The sequence below is a fragment of the Drosophila navojoa genome, chromosome 3, assembly GCF_054131105.1.
Source record: "Drosophila navojoa isolate 15081-1374.11 chromosome 3, UAZ_NAV_1.0, whole genome shotgun sequence".
Lineage (NCBI taxonomy): Eukaryota > Metazoa > Arthropoda > Insecta > Diptera > Drosophilidae > Drosophila > Drosophila navojoa.
In genome coordinates, this window is record NC_142891.1 from 2,746,350 (window position 1) to 2,764,680 (window position 18,331).

An 18,331-nucleotide genomic window follows, 5' to 3' on the forward strand; every position below is an offset into this window, starting at 1 on the left:
CTTGAAATTGGCGGCTCATATAAACGGAATTTCTGTTTCTGAATACCGTTTAACAGTGGAGGGAAAATTACATTTTTGTTTAGGTGTATATTAATTAAAAATTATTATTCATAATTTCATCATCATTATAGAAAAGCTTTCTTTTTTGAATGAATTGATTTAATTATCTGGCATAGTGGTAATTAAAGACGCTAATTCACTCTTTTCTCATGATTTGTGAAATATTCAAGCTAAGTAAACAATGAATAAATAAATAAGCTATTAATTCTAGATTTGGTTTTAAATTATTTTTATTTCATTAATATTTTAAAATAGTTGTCCTAAGTGCTTGCCCCTGTTGCATCGTCTGTTGTATCGCTGTTCCCCGTTGACCAGCCCGTTTCCTCTTTTTGACCATGATCCAAGGGCATTTTATCGATGGCATCCAGTATGAATTTCAGCGAATGAGCTGTACGTGGTAGCCAATCCATAATACGCGAAGTGGACTTAGTTTGAGTACTTGGCTCACTGTCATCCACGAAATCATCATCGCCGCCCGTCATCGAGCGTCCGGCACCCAGATAATCCTGATAATCGTAATCGCTGGTCAATGGATTTACCTTCGAGTAGTAAATGGCAGCGAATGTGGAGTAGATGATAAGAAGTGCCGTGCCCACCTGCGAATTAAGAGAGAGTCATATTTTTGGGGCTCTCCCATTCTCAATTCTCTGACATACCTGAAAGGCGGCCCAGAACTTGTAGGAGCCTTCGGTGATGACGAAATCATAATAGCCCTTCAGCGGATCACCCTTGATGTAACGCCCCTCGCCCACATCCGTGCTGGCTGCCTCCGGCTCACGCTTGTGCCGCATGCCACGCACCGAGCTCTCTTGAGCAGCATCCGCAGTGGCATTGGCCTTGACAGCATTTACGATTGCAACTGAAGTGGTTGTTGCCTCCTCCGCCTCATCGGAGTTGCTGCTGCTGCTGCTGCTGCTGGTACTCGTCGTTGTTGTCGTTGTCGTCGTCTTAACCCTCTTGTTTTGATTCGGCTTTGCATCCTTGTTACCATTTCCACGTTGTGGTTTCTTGGAATTGATTCTGGATTTATTCGCTTGCTGCTGCTGCTGTTGCTGCTGGCGCAGGCGTTGCTTCTCCTGCCGCTCCTTCTTCAGCTGCTCGGTACTCTGCTGATGCCGCTCGGCTACCGAGTTCCAGGCGCTGATCACGGCCTGATAGAGATCCCACATTTGTTTCAGTGTCTTCAAGAACGTGACCAGCGATGATTCCGTGGATGCTGGCGCATAGGCGACGGCGTGGGCAGGTGGAGCGCTCACGGCCTGTTTGGAGACTGGCTGCTCCTGGGGGCGCGGCTGAAAGCCCATGGGATAGTCATACACTTCGTCGTAGGCGGCATAGGGCGGGCTGCACATGCAATGAATCAATATTAAGCTTGGACTTAGCCAATGGAAGGGCAGTTGCTTTTCTATTTCTTACCGATTGCCAGCTGGCTGCAATTTGCGATTGTTGCTGCCGGGAGGCGCCGTTGTCTGGGTGGCATATTGCCATGGCGCATAGTAGGAATCCTGGGGTCTGCCCTGGGCCGCTCTGCCCTCGTCTGCCTCCTCCGCCGAGTCAAAGCGCTCTCCGCCATAATCGTCAGCCGCATCGTAGCTGGAGTCCATTTCGTATGATCTGCCCTGCGGTGGTCCAAACGAATCTATGCGCTCGGCCATAGCCGGCGGTGCGTTCTCCTCTTTCACAACCACCGCCTGCTGCTCCTCATAGTAGTTGTTACTCCCGCCAGTTGCTGCAGTCCGACTGGCATTCATGGCATCCCTCGCTATGCGCTCCACAGTGGCTGCAACTGCGCCGTCCGATGCGTTTGTGGCTGCGGCAAACTTCGACCACAGACGTCGCACTAGGAAAACGTCACCCAGAACGCGATGCTCATCCGACTGGGCACGATTCGCCTCCAGCAGAGCAACGCCCATTAGGGTCATGGCAAAGAGCAGCACGGCTACGATCAGAGTCCATATGCCCGGCACGCAATTTCGTTGCTTCTTCATTGACATATCGGTATATTCCAGCATTCTATATATGTGTGTGTGTATATTTGATAGAACTGTTGCTTATTCCTAATCCGTGCCAGCTGCCGCTCGGCTGGGTGTCCACACGTTAACTAAATGCAGAACTTGAAGCCAGTTGCCACAAAATCTCAAATCCAATTCCAATAATCTAGTCATATTTTCATATATATACGAATGTGCACATGTGTGTGTGTGTGTGTGATGGGTGCTAATGCAAGAGAAATGTGGGTACTACCACTGGCATCAGTATCTAGAACATCAACGTCTCGACGCAGCCTCGTTGAAAGGTGTTAATCCGTGCGCCGCGCGTATTGCCTGGATATTGGGGCACTGCTCCAATTTAAATTTAACGGTTCATTCGGCAACGAGTGCTACATCAATTATCATCTCATACATGTGTGTGTGTGTGTGTATATCTATATATGCGTATGTATATATCGATACGTTCATTTATGCATAATCTTCACTTGTTTACCTCGAAATTCATTTTCGCGGTGAAAGTGCGCAACATGATTCCCGCCCTAGACTCTCGCCCCCTGCTGCCTCCACCAAGTATAGCCCTAAAGAAGATCTCAATTCTGAAGATTGAATCGAATATTGTCTGGCAATATTATTGACCAGATGCCAGACCGTCAGTTGTGGCCCGCTTCTGGCGTGTGGCACGCGTATTATCACATTCTATATCAGATTTTAGACGAATAAACATATAAACATGAATATATATGAGTATGCGTAGGGGCATACTCCATATAAAGCGTGGCTCCTTCATTAAAGCCAAAGAAAGAAATCTGTCAGAGCTGACAATGAAGATGTTACGGTCTGTCTACTCAAATTTACTCCTATGACATCTATTAATGAAGATGATGCAGCTTAATACATAGGTAAAATCAAATTGAATGGAAACTTAAGTATTTAAATACCCAAACACCATTATTTTTTTTCCAATATTTATTTAAATTAACTTTCTTTTAGAGTTCAATGTAATACGTAAAAAACATTTTTTGATTTGAATAATTTTTTGTTATTAAAAAAATCTATTTTTTATTCTTTAAATGCTTCTTGAGTTCTGTTTATATAAAGAACCTTACGTTTTGCAGATTAGATTGTTTCAAGAACAAGTAAATTTCCTTTAGCTGGCAGCACTCGAATATCAGACACCCTAAACCCTATGTCTAGCGATTGCTGCTAACACTCAATATTATCTTACAGCAAATAAAAGTATTCGTATAAACTTTTAAGTTTTGTATAGTATTTCAATCAAATTAAAAGTATTTACGATTTGTCGAGTATCTAAAAGAGAAAGAAGATAAAACAAGTTCATTAAAAATATAATATAAATATAAAATATAAAATAATATAAATAAATATAATATAAATAATTATATTAAAGCACGCAAAATGTCAATTGCCAATAGTTCCAACGATTGGGTGTAAACCAGTTTTATGACCTTTTCAGTTATTTACAATCTACGCATAAAACTTTCCTAAAAAAATCAACTAAAAACAAACATGTTCAAGGTGAATTCATTTGTAACGATTCGTAACTCTGTAAGAGCGTAGTAAAAAATTGTATTTCTGAACAATTGCAAACGTCTACATACCTGATAATGATGTTCACAATGATTATGACTAACTAGAAGAAACACCTGATAACCAGCGAGGTCTTGTTGTTTTTTCTTCATTTTGTTTTGTTTACCAAATATCAACAACTGCGCAGTAAGAAACCGGCAAATCGAGAGAAAAAGCCGGCAAAGAAATTCGAGTAGCATTAGAGTGGACCTGTTTTTCATTCATTTCTTGTATGAAATTGTTTGTGATTCTAAAGAACTTAATAAAGACATGTTAAATGGATGCAATAAATTAAATATGCTTTGATCTTTACTTTAATTATTATATGGACGACCAATTTAAAGCGTCTCTTATTTAATTAGTCATTAAACAAACTCAAATATTACCTTCTAAATAAAACAAACTATAATCTTGTTGGTAAATGATAAAAGTATGATCTCAAATATGTATAGCTTTATATTCTATAAAAGACTCTTATTTATATTTATTACTCATATACACAAATATTGAGTTTTATTATATTTATAGTATGTATATATAATCAACTAAATTTAAAGCAATATTAATAACATTTATTATCGATGACAAGCTATTATTTTTAGCCAAAGATAAGCAGCTTCTCACTTTCTCCCCCAGAGCCTTTCACTTTTTCGTCAACATTTTTAGTATAATTAAAATTCGATTTGATTAAATTTACTTATATGTATACATATATAACATTCAGTTTTTGCACGCCGCCTTCTTGTTGTTGTTGTTCGTGTTGACAAGCTTAGTTAGAATCTTTCTGGAGTGGCCGGAGGGATCGAAGTGATTGGTGTGCTCGCTGGCTTCCTTCTTGGTGCGCTGCTTGCCGCTGTGCCCCGAGAACATGTGCTTGTCATGATCATAATTGTAGTGCTCATATTGATCGCAGCTTGCCTCAGACATGTCGATTTATTTTCAATACAAATCTGGAATTTTATTAAAGAGTTTACGTGTCTTTGCGGTTCGAGCTCTGCAATCACAATGATTGTGGCTACGTAGTGTAGTGTTTCAAGAAAGCTTTAAACAACCTCCATTCGGCTCTCTTTCCATCCATACATTTATCGCTCTCACAAAGCTTTTTAGCAGTGCGCAATATATTTTTGTTGACTCTTTGAGTACATACAGAGTAGTTAAGGCGTTGGCGTATATGTGATCTGGTTGACTAAATGTTTTATAATATTCTGGTTTTAACTCTTTTAGTCATTTAGGAAGAATGGCAAATAGGAATTCTATATAGCAATCGCAAATGCCGGTGATCAAGACGTTAATGAGAAATATTTCTGTAATGTCAACTAATCTGGAGTTCCCATTTACATTCACACAGGAATCAATTTAGCTGGTACTGTTAGATCACCCCGTCTATTCTGTTAGATTTTGGCAAAAGCTGTCAATTAATGAAATATTTAAGCTACTTAAGTATATCAATCAAGTATCAATGCCTCATAGAGGTATTTACTGCTCCTTCAGCTTCAAGTTTCTCCTAGCTAATAGTTTCCTTAGGCAGCAAAGTCTTCAAACGCTTCACGGTTGGCGTTGCCGCTTCTATTTTGCGACGTGGTGAGCCCGTCGCCTTAGGCTCCTTCACACTGCTCCTAAGCATAGCATCGATGGGCGGTAATGCAAAGTCATCTGGCATCTTGTTTTCGAACGAGCTATCCACTGTTTCCGACAGTTCCAGTTGCACCGCCCGCTCCGTGTGGACACGCTGCACGTGCTCTTTCATTTTGTCCGAGCGATGGCTGCTAAAGCCGCAGAGCTGACACTTGTAGCGATTGAGGCCGCCCTCTGTGTGCTTGAGGGCATGTCGCTTGAGATTCTTGCTTTGGCTGAACTTGCAGCCACAAACCTCACAAATGAAATCTCGTCCCTGTTTGTGTGTCTCAATGTGCAGCTTCATGTTCTCCTTGCGATTCGCCCGATGCTTGCAGCCAGGGAATGTGCAGGCAAAGAACTCGCCAGTATGCAGAAGTTTGTGACTCTTTAGAGCCTTCATGTGCGTTGTGCTGTAGCCGCAGACATCGCAAAGCATTTGCTTTTCGGGATTGTGCACCAGCATGTGGTTGCTCAGGCCCTGCTTCCACTTGAAGGCCTTGCCACAATGCGTGCAAACATGCGGCGTTTCCGTTGTGTGTTTCGGTTGATGGATAAGCAGAGCGGCCCGAGTGCTGAAGCGATTATCACACTGCAGGCAGAAGAAGGGTTTTCGGAGATCGGAGCCATGGCGACGCAAGTGTGTGTCATATTCTCGCCAATCCAGAAAGCCAACTTCGCAGAGCGAACAGGTGAGGTGGGACGGCTCGCAGTTGGTCATGTGATCAATCATCTTTTGCACCTGATAACATTTAAAGTCGCAGCCAATGCAGTAGTTGATTTTGCTGCTTGACTTAACGGCGCGTGGATTCTTGAGCTACAATTGAGAGGATAGTTTAATGGAATTGCTTAAAAAAAATCAGCGCTGTCTTACCTTGAAATAGCTTTGTTGATTCTCAAAGACCACATCTGCTTTGTTAGCCGGCTGCAAAGTATCCTCCACATCGCCCGGTTTCGCGGCAGATGGTTCCACTCCCACAATATCATCGCTGCTTTGATCTATTTGATACAAATTCAACAACTCAGTTACAGAAAGTATTTTCGCCAACTCCCGAAAGTGCGTTTCATGCTCCTTGGAAACGGAGACAATGTCCTCATAGAAAAAGTCCACGATGGTGTGCAGGCACACGGTGCAGTTAAAGTTGCGTATTGTGACTTTTAGTGGATTTTGAATCGAGAACTGCTGTTGCTTCTGCTGATTGAGGCCAATGAGTTGACTTTGTGCAGCAACCACGCAAAAATGCACGCTGCATGTGCAGGACGCATCATCCGAATCCAACTCTAGCTGCAAATCACAAAACTGTCCTGTCCTACGTTGATTATTCAGGTAATTGGACACCTTGGAGTGCAGTGGTTGATGTAAAGTGGGCTGAACAATAGGTGTTTGCAGCATTGCATTTAACTTTGCTCAAAATCCGAAATGTAAACAATAATAACGTTGGTAAACAAGTCAACAAACAGCTGTTTGACATTCACATGCAAACGTTTGAGTACGAACCATTCGCAGGAATTGGGCGCGCTTGGACAACGGCTTGATTGAACTGTACGTTAAGTTTAAAACGAGATATTAAAGTTCTTGTAGGATCTCTTCCAGATTAGGAATATTCACTTAGTTAATTATAATAGATAATACATCAAACAAATACTTGCCACAGTTTTATTTTTACCTAATAGCAATACATTACGAGCTATGAATACTGAATCCTCAATATTAAGATCTCATTATTGCAAGCAAGTCAATCAAATTGCTCGTTAACTATAAATGAAATTAGCTGACTAGATTAATTACAATTTTCAGAATGCTCCCAATGAAATTGCTGAGTAATGAAAAATATTTCCATATTACATTAATTAATTGAATATTATAAAGCAGCTGATATACTGCTTGGCCGGCAGGAACAACCTTATCATTTGTTTACCGCATTGATAAGAGACTTGAAGCGTTGGTGGAAGCTTCGCCAGAGCTGCGATCTGTCTGATCAGTCGTGCCTTGTACAGCAAAACGAACGAACGTTTTAAGTGATAGACAAAGCTAAAGCAGCAGCAACATAAGCATATATATAGAGATCTTTATAGTATAATAGCTGCAGCAATACAAAATGGAAAGGTATCATATAGTAACTAGTCTCTGCATTCTGCATTCATTTTAACAGTGCGTCGTTTTTGACAGTATTTGGCAGGAGTGCCAGTCATTCCTAAAGACTCTACTCTGCTTCATGGTGGCCCTTATGTTGCTGCCACTGCTGCTGCTTTCGTTTGTGTGTAAGTATTCCATTTAGTATGAAGCCTTTCCGGTCAACAGACGAGCAGGCGTTGCAGATACAGATCAAACAGGCCGGCTATAAATAAACGAGGCATGGGTTGATTAACCGCTCCATTCACCCAAAGGATGGGATGGTTCTGCTCTATTCGCTTAATGGGATACGCATCAGTAGCTAGCCTGCCAGTGATAAGGTCTACAACTCTGACGGTCGATGAGGGGGCTCGCTAGAGGGGCGGGGGCGGGTACATCAGCATACGCCACTGATAAGCTTTGTTTATAAATAATACCTGTTGCACCTTTTGTAGTACCCAGACGAGCGACCACGCTGAACCTTGACCAAATGAATTACTCATTAAAAATTTTACCAAGACGATAAGACGAAACGTAGCCGAAATACAATATTATAACTAAATGATTTATGTCTCTGTTTGACAGGTGCGCATTTCACCAATGAGCTTGTGAATTACCTGCTTAGCATCAAGTATCCCAATTTGACCATCTGCAAGTCCAAGAAGATACGCACCTTGATTGATACGCCCAAGAATGCGGGCATCTTTCACTTCCTGCTCCAGGTGGAGGGCGTCTGTGACTATGAGAGAATAAAGCGCGCCTACGCCTTGCAGTTGACTGAGCTCAAGGATAAGATGGGCATGATCAAGTTTCCGAAACTGAGGCAGAAGCTGGTCACCTGCTGGGGTCACTATGCCTGGGTCAACGACAGCAGGTGGGTCGCAGTGTGTGGCTGAATCAGCACAGAGAATCTAACTATGCCTTGCTTTCAGTGGCTTCAATATCAACAATCACGTGCTGCTCAGCACGCACAGATACCGCGGACGTCCGGTCAACGAGTCGAACATTCAGGAGTACGTCAGCGAGCTGGCCGCGAAGTATATACCCTCAGACTTGCCCCAGTGGCAGGTGACCGTCATACCCAATGCGGATCAGGAGCAGCCCTATTATATATTGATCAAGGTGCATCACTTGATCATTGCCGAGGAGGACGACCTGCACGTGAGCGAGATGCTGCTGCTGCAGGACAACGAACGTAAATCGTTTGTTGGCCTCCAGGACGGTCTGACCCGGACGACGAATACCAAGCAGCTCTCCCACTTTGTGCGTCAGCCGGAGCACATCAGCAAGCTGCTGAATCATGTGCAGCATCTGATCATCTGTCGCTGGCAGCAGTTCATCTATGAGTTCGAGTCTCTCGACACACCCGACGGCGTTAAGGCCCATCCGGATGCACGGAATCTCAGCCAGCTGCTCTCACTGCTGCTCATCGTGCTGGTCAATGTGGTCTTGGGCTATTGGCGCACCCGAGCAATGCGTCGCAAATGGCAGCGACGCGCGGCGGGCTTTCGAGCTGATTTGGGTGTAGTGCAGACGCTTTATGTGCTACTCCAGCATGAGCTGGAGCAGCGCAATCTTAGCTGGGCCGTGGCTCGCTCGGCTCTGCTGTACAGTCTGCAACCGGTTCACATAGTCAAGACCTGGTCACGCTTTCTCTGGAAGCAGTTGCTGCATCATTTCCTCCTGCTGCCCTATCACATGTACTGTGAGTTGTTGGCACTGCGCGACGTGCTGCTCCGTGGCCAGACTCCGTATACCAGTACCTATTGCGCTCGGCTGCATTTGTACGTGCCACTGCTGCTGTATGCCCAGCTGGAGCTCTGCAAGATCTGCTATGAGCTGTTCAAGGCACCCAGGAATATCTATGATGTTCTTTTCGTGCAGCCCACCAAGGAGTTGAACATCCTACATAAGAAATCTTATGCAGGGCGCAAAATTGTTTCCTTTAGTCGATCGATAGATGGCGCTTTGCTGCGCGAACGCCATCAGCATTTGTTTGGCCAGCAGCTGCGTGAGTCTGACTTCAGCTTGGCCTGCTTAGCAGGCGCTGTTTACGACTACTTCAACACCTTCTCGGACAGAGTAGCTGTGCCTGCGCTGCTGAACACAACATGTCGCACTATATCCAAGGGTTACTTCACCGACCGCAGTGCAGATAAATCGGAGCACATTGGAGGAGTGGTCTTCCTGCAACTGCCTCTGGGTCCCCCGGATGCGCTCAAAGCCCATCAGCTGCACGAAATTGTGGAGCGCATTCGCAAACAGCAGATAATGTTATACTTGGCTTCCATTGGGCAGACCAAGTACAGTCTGCTGACGGCATTGTTGCCCCATGTCCTAACCAAGATCTTCATTAACTTCTTCTCGTATAACTTTCCCGTTACCATCACGGAGATCTATGGCACAGCAGACACCCAGTTCCAGGCAGCATGGGGGCAACGTGTGCAGGATGTCTTACTATTTCGACCCCCACAATCGAAGACTTGTCTATCCTTGAATCTGCATCGATTCGGCGATAAATATAGGCTGGCAATAATGGCTGACACGCATTTGGCTCCGGATCACACGCTACTCACACGATCCTTTGAGCGTTACATGGAAACGGTGACATTATAATAGCCTATTATTATCCCAATAAAATATATTTAAATAAATCTATCCAAATTAAATACATTTATACATAAAAGGGCAATTGTCATTTCAAATTTAATAAAGGCGCGCAATAAAAACTATTCACACAAAACTAACGTTTGATTCGCCTTCGTTCAGACAGTCACACAAAATGATGACATACTATTGTGAATATCGATTTGGTTTGACATCGAAAGCTGTCGTTTTTTTTTTTTTTTAAATGTGTTGCGCTTTGGTCTAAATGGAATCTCTTTTATTTTTATTTTCTCTAAGCAGGCGAATGTAAATTGAAGCAAAGAACACCATCGAGTGAAGCCCATTATTAAATGGAAGTTAGCACGTTCTTGCCAATGCAAACAGAAAGTTAAAGTAGACTAAAGTATGGAATCCGTTGCTCAATCGCTTCAGTCGCTCATTGAAGTCGGGTCTGGAAGGTTGCGTATGCGGTAAATCAACGGTTTTTGTTTCTATTTGTTTTTAAAGACTCTGCGAGATAACCAATGGGGTCAAAAACAAATTGCTTTGATTTGTTTTCACCCGACTCTTAATTAGCTCAACTCAGCAAGCTTTAATTAGCATTGAAATAATTGGCAATTCCAATTATTAATCAATTCAAATACAAAACATAAACAATAAACAGCTCGCCAATTACAGATCTAGTTAGAAGTTCCGTACGCTTGCTTCAACAACCAAAGCAACAGCAACAACAACAACGATTCACGCAATGTATTGTTGTTCTTTGTTCCCGGTGCCTCGTTCCGCTTGCCATATCAAGAAATATCATCTAATCAAAGCTGGTTACAATTTCTCTGAGCTTGCAATAGACAAAGCGAGACAATAGGTAGAGTTCACAGCAAAAAAAGAATATGCGAGTAGCTGCTTAAATTAACAGAACATCCGGCTTAAACAAAATAATAATAATAATAATAAATAAAAGTTAATGACTTTAAAAAGAGCAAAACAATACAGTTAAATTAAAATTCGATTTCGTTCATTTGCTTATAGCAGATTCTCTCGCTGCAATTTGTTTACGGAGCTATTAGTTCTTATATGGTAATATAGTCATACTATTGTAATATATATGTACACACGTAGACACCTCGGAGGTTTCCAGCGAGCGTCGCGTTCGCCTTCCAATAAGAACGCTACGCAAGCTCGTCGCAAACGGTAGATCTTCGCAATCTGATTGCTCGGCAGGCAAGACGACTCGACTCGCACTCGGACTCGGACTCGTACTTGATTTTAAGTGTCGCTGATTAAGCTGGAACGCAATCAACTTGAATCATTTATAATTCGAGGAGCGGGCGAGATGAGACAATTGCAATTGGTGTTCATTTTGGCGCTCTGCATCTGTCCGGCGATATGGGCGCAGCAGCTGGATACATTGGCTCCAGAGTCTGGCCCGGATGGACGGCAGTTGAAATTGTGGATAACGATCAGCGCCCGGAAGCGTTTCGTGGAGATCAGCTGGAAGAATGCTCCGGCCCGGGATGGCGATCAAGTCTTGTTAACTATACAGGATCCGCACACATTTGAGCTGCGATCTGTGCCCACGGGCACGCCGCTGGCAGGATTTGCGAAGAGTATAGACAATGACAACGAGAGCGAGGAGAGCAGCGGCTCAGGCGCAGACCCAGTGGCCTTTGTGCCCATTCATGGCTACACAACGCCTGGAACGTTGGCTAAGGCAGATGCTATTCCGGCGCGGCAGCAATGGGTCTCTAATGGTGGCAACAATCAAATTGTGGCCGCCATCCAGCCCAGCCAATCGGCCCAGTGGTTCACTACGGGCGTGCCCTTTGATTATGCTCTGTCCCGGAATTTGACCACGCATAGCGACTGCTACGGCTATTGGGCAAGCTACAGCGATGACCACGGTCGCATTCTCGCCAAGACCTGTATTCGTGCTCATCCACGCTGGATGACGAACTGGCACAGTGGCCTGGGTGATCTCCGTCTACGCGATCTCTTCATACCGGGCACGCACGACTCCGGCTCTTACAGACCCAATTTCGATCCACTGTTGCGCGAGAGTCTGGTCACCAAGTATGCTCTAACCCAGGACGATGATATACGGGGCCAGCTGCTGCATGGAGTACGCTACCTGGACATACGTGTCGGCTTCTATCGTCCCAGCGAGGAGAAGTTCTTCATCTATCATGGCATCACTAAGCAACGTCCACTCAAGGAGGTCATACAGCAGGTCAAGGACTTTGTCCAAGAAACCAATGAGATCGTTATCTTTGGCCTTAAAGAGTTTCCAGTGGGTAAGCCTCACGCTCTATATATTTGAATGAAACTTTAATTTGATAAGCTATCATGTGTTTGGAATAGGCTTTGGCAAGAATCTGGCCGTGCATCATCTGCTAGTGGCCTATTTGCGAGAGCAGTTTGGAGATTTCATCGTCCACCCATCGCTCACCTGGCATGCCACGCTGCGCGACATCTGGAAGCGACAGCAGAATGTAATATTGGCCTACGACAAAAGTGAGGTCGTGCAGCAGTATCCGGATCTGCTCTTCAACGGCGTGGATCAGCGATGGGGCAATGTGCAGTCGTGGCCGCGTCTCGAACGGCATTTGCGCTACATCAACGACTTCGATGTGTCGTAAGTGTACAGAAAGCTGCGCCAAGAGGAGGAATAATTATGTTCTATTTTCTTATATAGTCGCTTCTCGAGTCGTCCTGTGGTGGACATGGCGGAGCTGACTCCAGAAACCTGGGACGTTATACTAGATAAGCACGGTGGCTTACGCAAAATGGCAGACAATGTGAATTGGCGCATCTCGCAGCTATACCGAGAGGAGCTTGGCGAGCATGCGAACATTGTGGCTGCAGATTTTATACGTGGCACTACGCTCGTCGAGACGGCCTTGGAAATGAACCGGAAAAAGATGGGTCATTAGCCAAATGTGCCGCTAAAGCGCACTCTAAATATTTATACAAAAATCCATTTCAGTTTACATTCACAATAATAACACATTTATAAATTTCATTCGAATAAGCCAATTATTTGAAGCTCGACAAAGATTTGTATACATTTAGTTCAGGTGTAGTAATACTTATAGCTAAATTCATTTTCCTTTTCAGTTTCCCTAAACGTGTCACAACTGAGGCAATAATACATATGTATATACATATATAAATATGATTTATGTATAAATAGTTGTTTATATATATATATGTAAGTTGTGTGAGAAACTTTCTTGCGACTGCCATCACTTGAATAAATATATAAAAATAATACAAAAATGTAACTATAGCTAGCGACTGATTTGCAATTTAAATTTTGAGGAATGATAATAATGTCTATGCGAAAATATCATACAAAACGTTTTGGCAAACAATTAAAAAGCCCTTGGCTGGAGTTCAATATCTTTGCTTTGTGTGATTAACTAAATGCGTAGAGCAGATCAGCAGCCTACTTAAGCGACTCGTTGGACTCTATAATGGTTGTATTGAAGATGGCACGACACAGCTCGACCACGGCATTCGATAGACGGCCGTAGCAGCGCGGCTTTTGCTTCCAGGCAATGCAAACGTAGTAGAAGGGAATGCCGGCCAAGGTGATGGCAATGCCAATGAGTAGGTTGGCGGGCTCCTTAAAGTTGGGTAACAGCACCAAAGTCACGCAAATGGTCATAAAAATGATTGGCAGAGCCAAATGCACCTTGATGGGACGAGGCAGATCCGGTCTGAAGAGGGAAATAGGTTTACATACGTTTTATAAAGGTTTGTGTATTGAACTTACTTCTTGTGCCGCAGCCAGAGCATGCCTGCTATGCTGGCTACAACAGAGAGCCACAACACAGAGCTAAAGTAGTTGATCAGCTCGTAGACGTTCTCGGTAAGCAGCATGAGCAACGACATCAAACACTATATAGAGCAGAAGATTACTCAATAGTCTCTCAACTGTTGACGTTCGCTTGACTCACTGTAAATATCAACGATGGTATTGGCGTCTGCTGCTTGACGTGGAATAGCTGAAAGAACTTGGGCAGATGACCTTCCTGGGCGCCAGTGGCGAACAGACGGGCCGAGGTGAAGAGCACACCATTCACACCGCCGAATGTGCTCAATGCCACAAAAATGGGCACCATGAAGGCCAACGGGCCAAACACCTTGTTGCCAAAGGTCACAGCCACCGCTAGAGAGCTCAACATCTCCGGCTTGGAGACAACGGCAAAATATGCTAAATTAACCAGCACATAAATTCCCGTAACCAGCGGCATCGCTATCCAAATGGCGCGTGGCAAGTTCCTATAAATATACAGAATACATTTGAGATTTGTGAAACCTTAAACATGCCTCAGAAAACACTTGGCTGGTAGACTCAAGCAGTTTGCGCCGAGCACTTAAATTGATTGCTGTGCTGTGCTGTGCTGTGCTCTGCTGTGCTGCTCAGTTCTGTTCTGTTCAAATTGAATTCATTAGGGGTAAAAAGCAAAACTTGGGCGCAACAGATAGCCAGCCAGCCCACTAACCATCCACCCACTCACTCACACATGCGTATACACACAGCACATCAAGGACGCTCAACAAGTGGGCGCAGGCAACTTGTTGCTGACGCAAATGGCAAATAGGACAAAGTCATTATTTGTCTTGCTGACAGGCCCTATATCATGTCAGTCAAGCGCCCAACCACCCCACCTTTGATTCATTCGCTTATTTAATCACTCACGCACCCACATACTCATTTAGACGCCCATTCAAAAGTTTCTTTTGTTATCGAGAGGATGCTTACTTGTACGGATCCTGGAGCTCTTCAGTGACAAAGTTCAAATAGTTCCAGCCGCCAAAGGCAAACAAACCGGAGTAGAAAGCATAGCCAATATTTCGAGCACTGTAATTGCCCTCCCAGGGATTCGAGAAGTTACTCAACTCTCCAGTAGCCATCACATAGAGACCAGCGAGTATTATCATAATGAGTGCCAAGAGCTTGCCAATCGTAAAAATATCCTGCACTTTCATCGACACCTTGACGGACAGACAGTTGATAGCCGTGAGGAGACCTGCAATATAAATTGATATAGATAACATCTTATATGGCTGATTTAAATAGATATAAAGCTTCAATTGCTTTACGTACATAGACAAACGGCAGCCAGCAGCTTTACGGCATTCTGTGGCGGATCGCAGTCCTCAAAGAACGGTTTGGCGGCGTAATGGGCAAACGTAAGCGCAACTATTGTCTGAGAAAAAAGAATTACCGATTATATGTATAATATTAATTAATATTATATACTTATGTATAGTATAATCAAATTCATATTTCATAAATTTCTGTTGTTCTTTTATTCATTTTCATTCATTTCGGTCTATGTTGTTATTATTCAGCAAGTATTTCTTTTCCTCTTTCTTTCTTTCCTCCTTTCCCTGTTACAATATTGCATAGAGATTTCTCAATATTGCAACTGCGCTTGCAACACGCTGGTTATTCAAGTTATTTGGCGGAAAAACTTGAATTGATTTTCGTTTCCTCAACTATTCAGTGAAAACGTTTCTTCAACATTTCTACGAAACAACTGCTAATTGCGAGCAATTGTGGTCGAAGGTTGGGCTTTAAATCAATTTGTTTATACAATACAATCAATACAACATCATAAACTAATAACAATCAAATAATTTAGCTTTTATTGGTTGGCAATCAAGCAATCAAATCAACTCACCTGGGTGGTGGGCCTGATAATGAGCAGAGCAATCCATAGGCGTAGAAAGCCAACAAGTGGACCAAATGCGACCAATAGATAGGCATAATCTCCCCCGGATCTGGTAATGCTAGTGCCCAGCTCTGCGTAGCAAAGAGCGCCGATTGTTGAAAGAATGCCGCAGGCGGACCATATCAAAAGTGAACTTCCGACGGATCTGAATACAATGAGAAGCGCAGAGAGGAGCGGTTAGGGGGAATTGCGTGAATATGTTGTCCAAACAATAGGCGCCAAGTGGTTAAAGTGGCTCTACAAATAAAGCAAAACTTTCCTGTCTCTCATGCTCTCTCTCTTTCTTTCCGCTGGTCTGTCTCTCCTCTGTGTGTGAATCGATGTGAGTGAGTGTTTATTTTGGGGCAATCTTGTAATTGTAGCACAGACTTCTCAAATACTTTTGTGGCTGATGCAACAATTGTCAGCGATTTCGCGATGCCGACAAAATACTACAAAGCTAAACTAAATGTTCTCAAGGGTGTGCGCAGGCAACAACAAGGCTTAATTACCTATAGCTGAGCCTCGCCCACTCTCCAACAGGGAGACAGTGTGAGTGAGATGGAGAGAGCGAGTGATTGGCTTGCAATTCAGCCCAATTGAGCTGGCATAAAGAAATGTTCCAATTTACAAAATAAATTATACGCCATTGACCTATGGCTCGTTCACTCATGAACTTGCAAAAGTTCGAGATGCAATAATTAATATCTCTTTCACGAGCATCGACCTTGATGCAAATCAAAATGATATGCTATATATATACAATACATTTCACTTCTTTAATCCTAACTAATTCAGCGTATTTAAAGTGCAAATTATATGTCCGCTTTACTTACTCCGTATAGAAGAACACTCCGGTGGGTGCTATAAATATGCCAGACCCAATAATAGTGCCCACTATAATAGCCACTCCATTGATTAGCGTTAGTTTACGTTTCAGCACTATCTTCTCGCCTTCGCCCTCTTCAACGACTTTCTTTGGCTCTGCTGAATGTCCATTGGCAGCGGGCTCCACTAAACTGGTGGATACCCCATTCGCATATCGCTCAGTCATTATAATAGAGTGCTTGCCTCTGTACGATTGCGCGCTATAAAATCAGTTAAAATATTCCTTTATACCCTTTGAGGTGTTTCCAATGAATTATTCTCCCGCGGGCGCTAGCATTGCCACTTGAAAATAACAAATATTTTAAATAATTTTAAGTATATTATATATGAATATTTTTTTGAATCATTTTTTTTACATATTTATTATATTTTAAATTCTATTAAATTTTTGCAAATATTATTTAGTGGAGTTTTAAAGCTTTTGGTTTTTTTTTTTTCTAAACATTTTTTGTTTTATATTTATTTTATTTTGATACTGTTTCCCGATTTCTTTAATAATTTTATTTATTCTTTTTTAATTTATATCAAACGTGTTTTATATAAAAATGTTACATTTTAAGTTATAGGGAAGCTTTAAATTAAATTGTATTCACAATAAATATAAGATAAGATAAGTCTACAAAAACGATTGCACTTAAAGATATATCAAATGAAAAATCCCTTATTATGAAATTTGAATTTAAATTGAGCTGCAATATCAACTGCTCCCTTGTGAACCCCAATTTAAAATTAGCTCCTATGAAACCAAGAAGTAATTAAGAAATATCAGACAACAAACTTGGTCATTTTTATCTACAGTTCTAATTATCATATTGTTTGGCTCCAATTTAACGTTTCGATTGATAAGTGAGAGTGTTATAAATCGTGACGTTGTCTATTTTCAATTCAGATATCGTAAACCTGTTAAACAGCCGTTAGCCTGTCAGCGTGTTGCAATTGAAAAGCTGAGAAAAAACAGTCGTTTTCCCAAAAAGTTTTACTCCATACACACTGAACATTAATAGCTACTAGCTACTGGAGTGTGTTCAACTATTATTTGTAATAATTCGAAGTCCGTACGTTGAAGAAACTTGTTCACAAATTAATAGAGGGCAATGCACGAATGCTCGCGTGCCAAATTCTTAACGATTTCGTCATATAGTCGCGTGGCAGTCGTTTTTTTTTTCAGCTTCATTTGCAGTTTTTACGAATATAGGGTAAATATTGTTTATCTGCCGTTAGTGAGAACAATCGCACTCTTTTACATTTACTGCACGTTTGTTGACACCTGATAATATTTTTTCGCATTACCATAAACTATAGGATTAAAGCGCAACAGATCAACAAACCAACTCGAGTAACGCGTTGAAACTGTTTTGCTGACCAAAAAGCGTTTACCATGGCGACCCGAGACCGGCATTTTAGCAATTTGAGAGCAGCAGCGGAGATGGACGCGTGACACGCACAAGTATATATAAAAGTATTAATTTATATTTCTGTTGTTTGTATTGCTAGCCGAACAAGAAAAATTAAATCAATATAATTTATTACTAAAATACTACATATTTAATAAGTCTTAAAAAAACTTCTATTTAATCATTTAGGCTCTGAATCTTTAGTTGATTTCCAATAATTTTGAGCTGCATTCACGTGACACGCCAACTATCTCAGCACTCACCTCTAGATGGGTGAAAGAGCGGAGAGCACCTCATTAAAATGATTAATGCGCAAAACCGGAAATGACAAAATGTTCCGCTGCCAATGCTATT

The 18,331-nt window shown here is 42.5% G+C and overlaps 6 protein-coding genes and 1 long non-coding RNA gene across 9 annotated transcripts; 2 read left to right on the forward strand and 5 right to left on the reverse strand.

Moving 5' to 3' along the window:
* Window positions 1–272: 272 nt before the first annotated feature.
* Window positions 273–2,882, reverse strand: LOC108658706 (uncharacterized). The gene is made up of 4 exons (XM_030385746.2): window positions 2,305–2,882; window positions 1,477–2,217; window positions 717–1,404; window positions 273–656 (listed from the first exon to the last, which is right to left on the reverse strand). Exons 2-4 carry the CDS (start codon window positions 2,070–2,072, stop codon window positions 321–323), a joined length of 1,620 nt encoding a protein of 539 aa, XP_030241606.1. The 5' UTR covers window positions 2,073–2,217; window positions 2,305–2,882; the 3' UTR covers window positions 273–320.
* Window positions 2,883–4,188: 1,306 nt separating this feature from the next.
* On the reverse strand, window positions 4,189–4,642 carry LOC115563148 (uncharacterized). Its single transcript, XM_030385652.2, has one exon. It carries the CDS (start codon window positions 4,563–4,565, stop codon window positions 4,359–4,361), a length of 207 nt encoding a protein of 68 aa, XP_030241512.1. The 5' UTR covers window positions 4,566–4,642; the 3' UTR covers window positions 4,189–4,358.
* Plzf (Promyelocytic leukemia zinc finger) lies at window positions 4,189–6,743 on the reverse strand. Its single transcript, XM_030385744.2, has 2 exons — window positions 6,127–6,743; window positions 4,189–6,069 (listed from the first exon to the last, which is right to left on the reverse strand). Exons 1-2 carry the CDS (start codon window positions 6,643–6,645, stop codon window positions 5,143–5,145), a joined length of 1,446 nt encoding a protein of 481 aa, XP_030241604.1. The 5' UTR covers window positions 6,646–6,743; the 3' UTR covers window positions 4,189–5,142.
* A 465-nt stretch (window positions 6,744–7,208) lies between these two features.
* On the forward strand, window positions 7,209–10,017 carry LOC115563167 (uncharacterized). Its single transcript, XM_030385724.2, has 4 exons — window positions 7,209–7,359; window positions 7,423–7,514; window positions 7,951–8,239; window positions 8,298–10,017. Exons 1-4 carry the CDS (start codon window positions 7,352–7,354, stop codon window positions 9,979–9,981), a joined length of 2,073 nt encoding a protein of 690 aa, XP_030241584.1. The 5' UTR covers window positions 7,209–7,351; the 3' UTR covers window positions 9,982–10,017.
* Window positions 7,307–7,957, reverse strand: LOC149091610 (uncharacterized). Its single transcript, XR_016196365.1, has 2 exons — window positions 7,803–7,957; window positions 7,307–7,739 (listed from the first exon to the last, which is right to left on the reverse strand). It is a non-coding gene; the product is annotated as an uncharacterized LOC149091610 (long non-coding RNA).
* Window positions 10,018–10,203: 186 nt separating the features above from the next.
* On the forward strand, window positions 10,204–12,991 carry PLCXD (Phosphatidylinositol-specific phospholipase C X domain containing). 3 transcript variants are annotated; one of them, XM_089257018.1, is made up of 4 exons: window positions 10,204–10,453; window positions 11,002–12,263; window positions 12,331–12,604; window positions 12,665–12,991. In XM_089257018.1, exons 2-4 carry the CDS (start codon window positions 11,306–11,308, stop codon window positions 12,900–12,902), a joined length of 1,470 nt encoding a protein of 489 aa, XP_089113144.1. In that variant the 5' UTR covers window positions 10,204–10,453; window positions 11,002–11,305; the 3' UTR covers window positions 12,903–12,991. The 3 variants fall into 3 exon arrangements, with proteins under 3 accessions (XP_089113144.1, XP_030241564.1, XP_089113145.1); XM_030385704.2 differs by having other exon boundaries at window positions 11,092–12,263; XM_089257019.1 differs by having other exon boundaries at window positions 10,204–10,442; window positions 11,092–12,263.
* Window positions 12,956–18,010, reverse strand: JhI-21 (Juvenile hormone Inducible-21). The gene is made up of 8 exons (XM_030385703.2): window positions 17,874–18,010; window positions 16,532–16,865; window positions 15,666–15,861; window positions 15,086–15,188; window positions 14,741–15,008; window positions 13,932–14,256; window positions 13,748–13,872; window positions 12,956–13,691 (listed from the first exon to the last, which is right to left on the reverse strand). The coding sequence occupies exons 2-8, from the start codon at window positions 16,747–16,749 to the stop codon at window positions 13,418–13,420; spliced, it is 1,509 nt and encodes a 502-aa protein (XP_030241563.1). The 5' UTR covers window positions 16,750–16,865; window positions 17,874–18,010; the 3' UTR covers window positions 12,956–13,417.
* Between the last annotated feature and the right edge of the window lie 321 nt (window positions 18,011–18,331).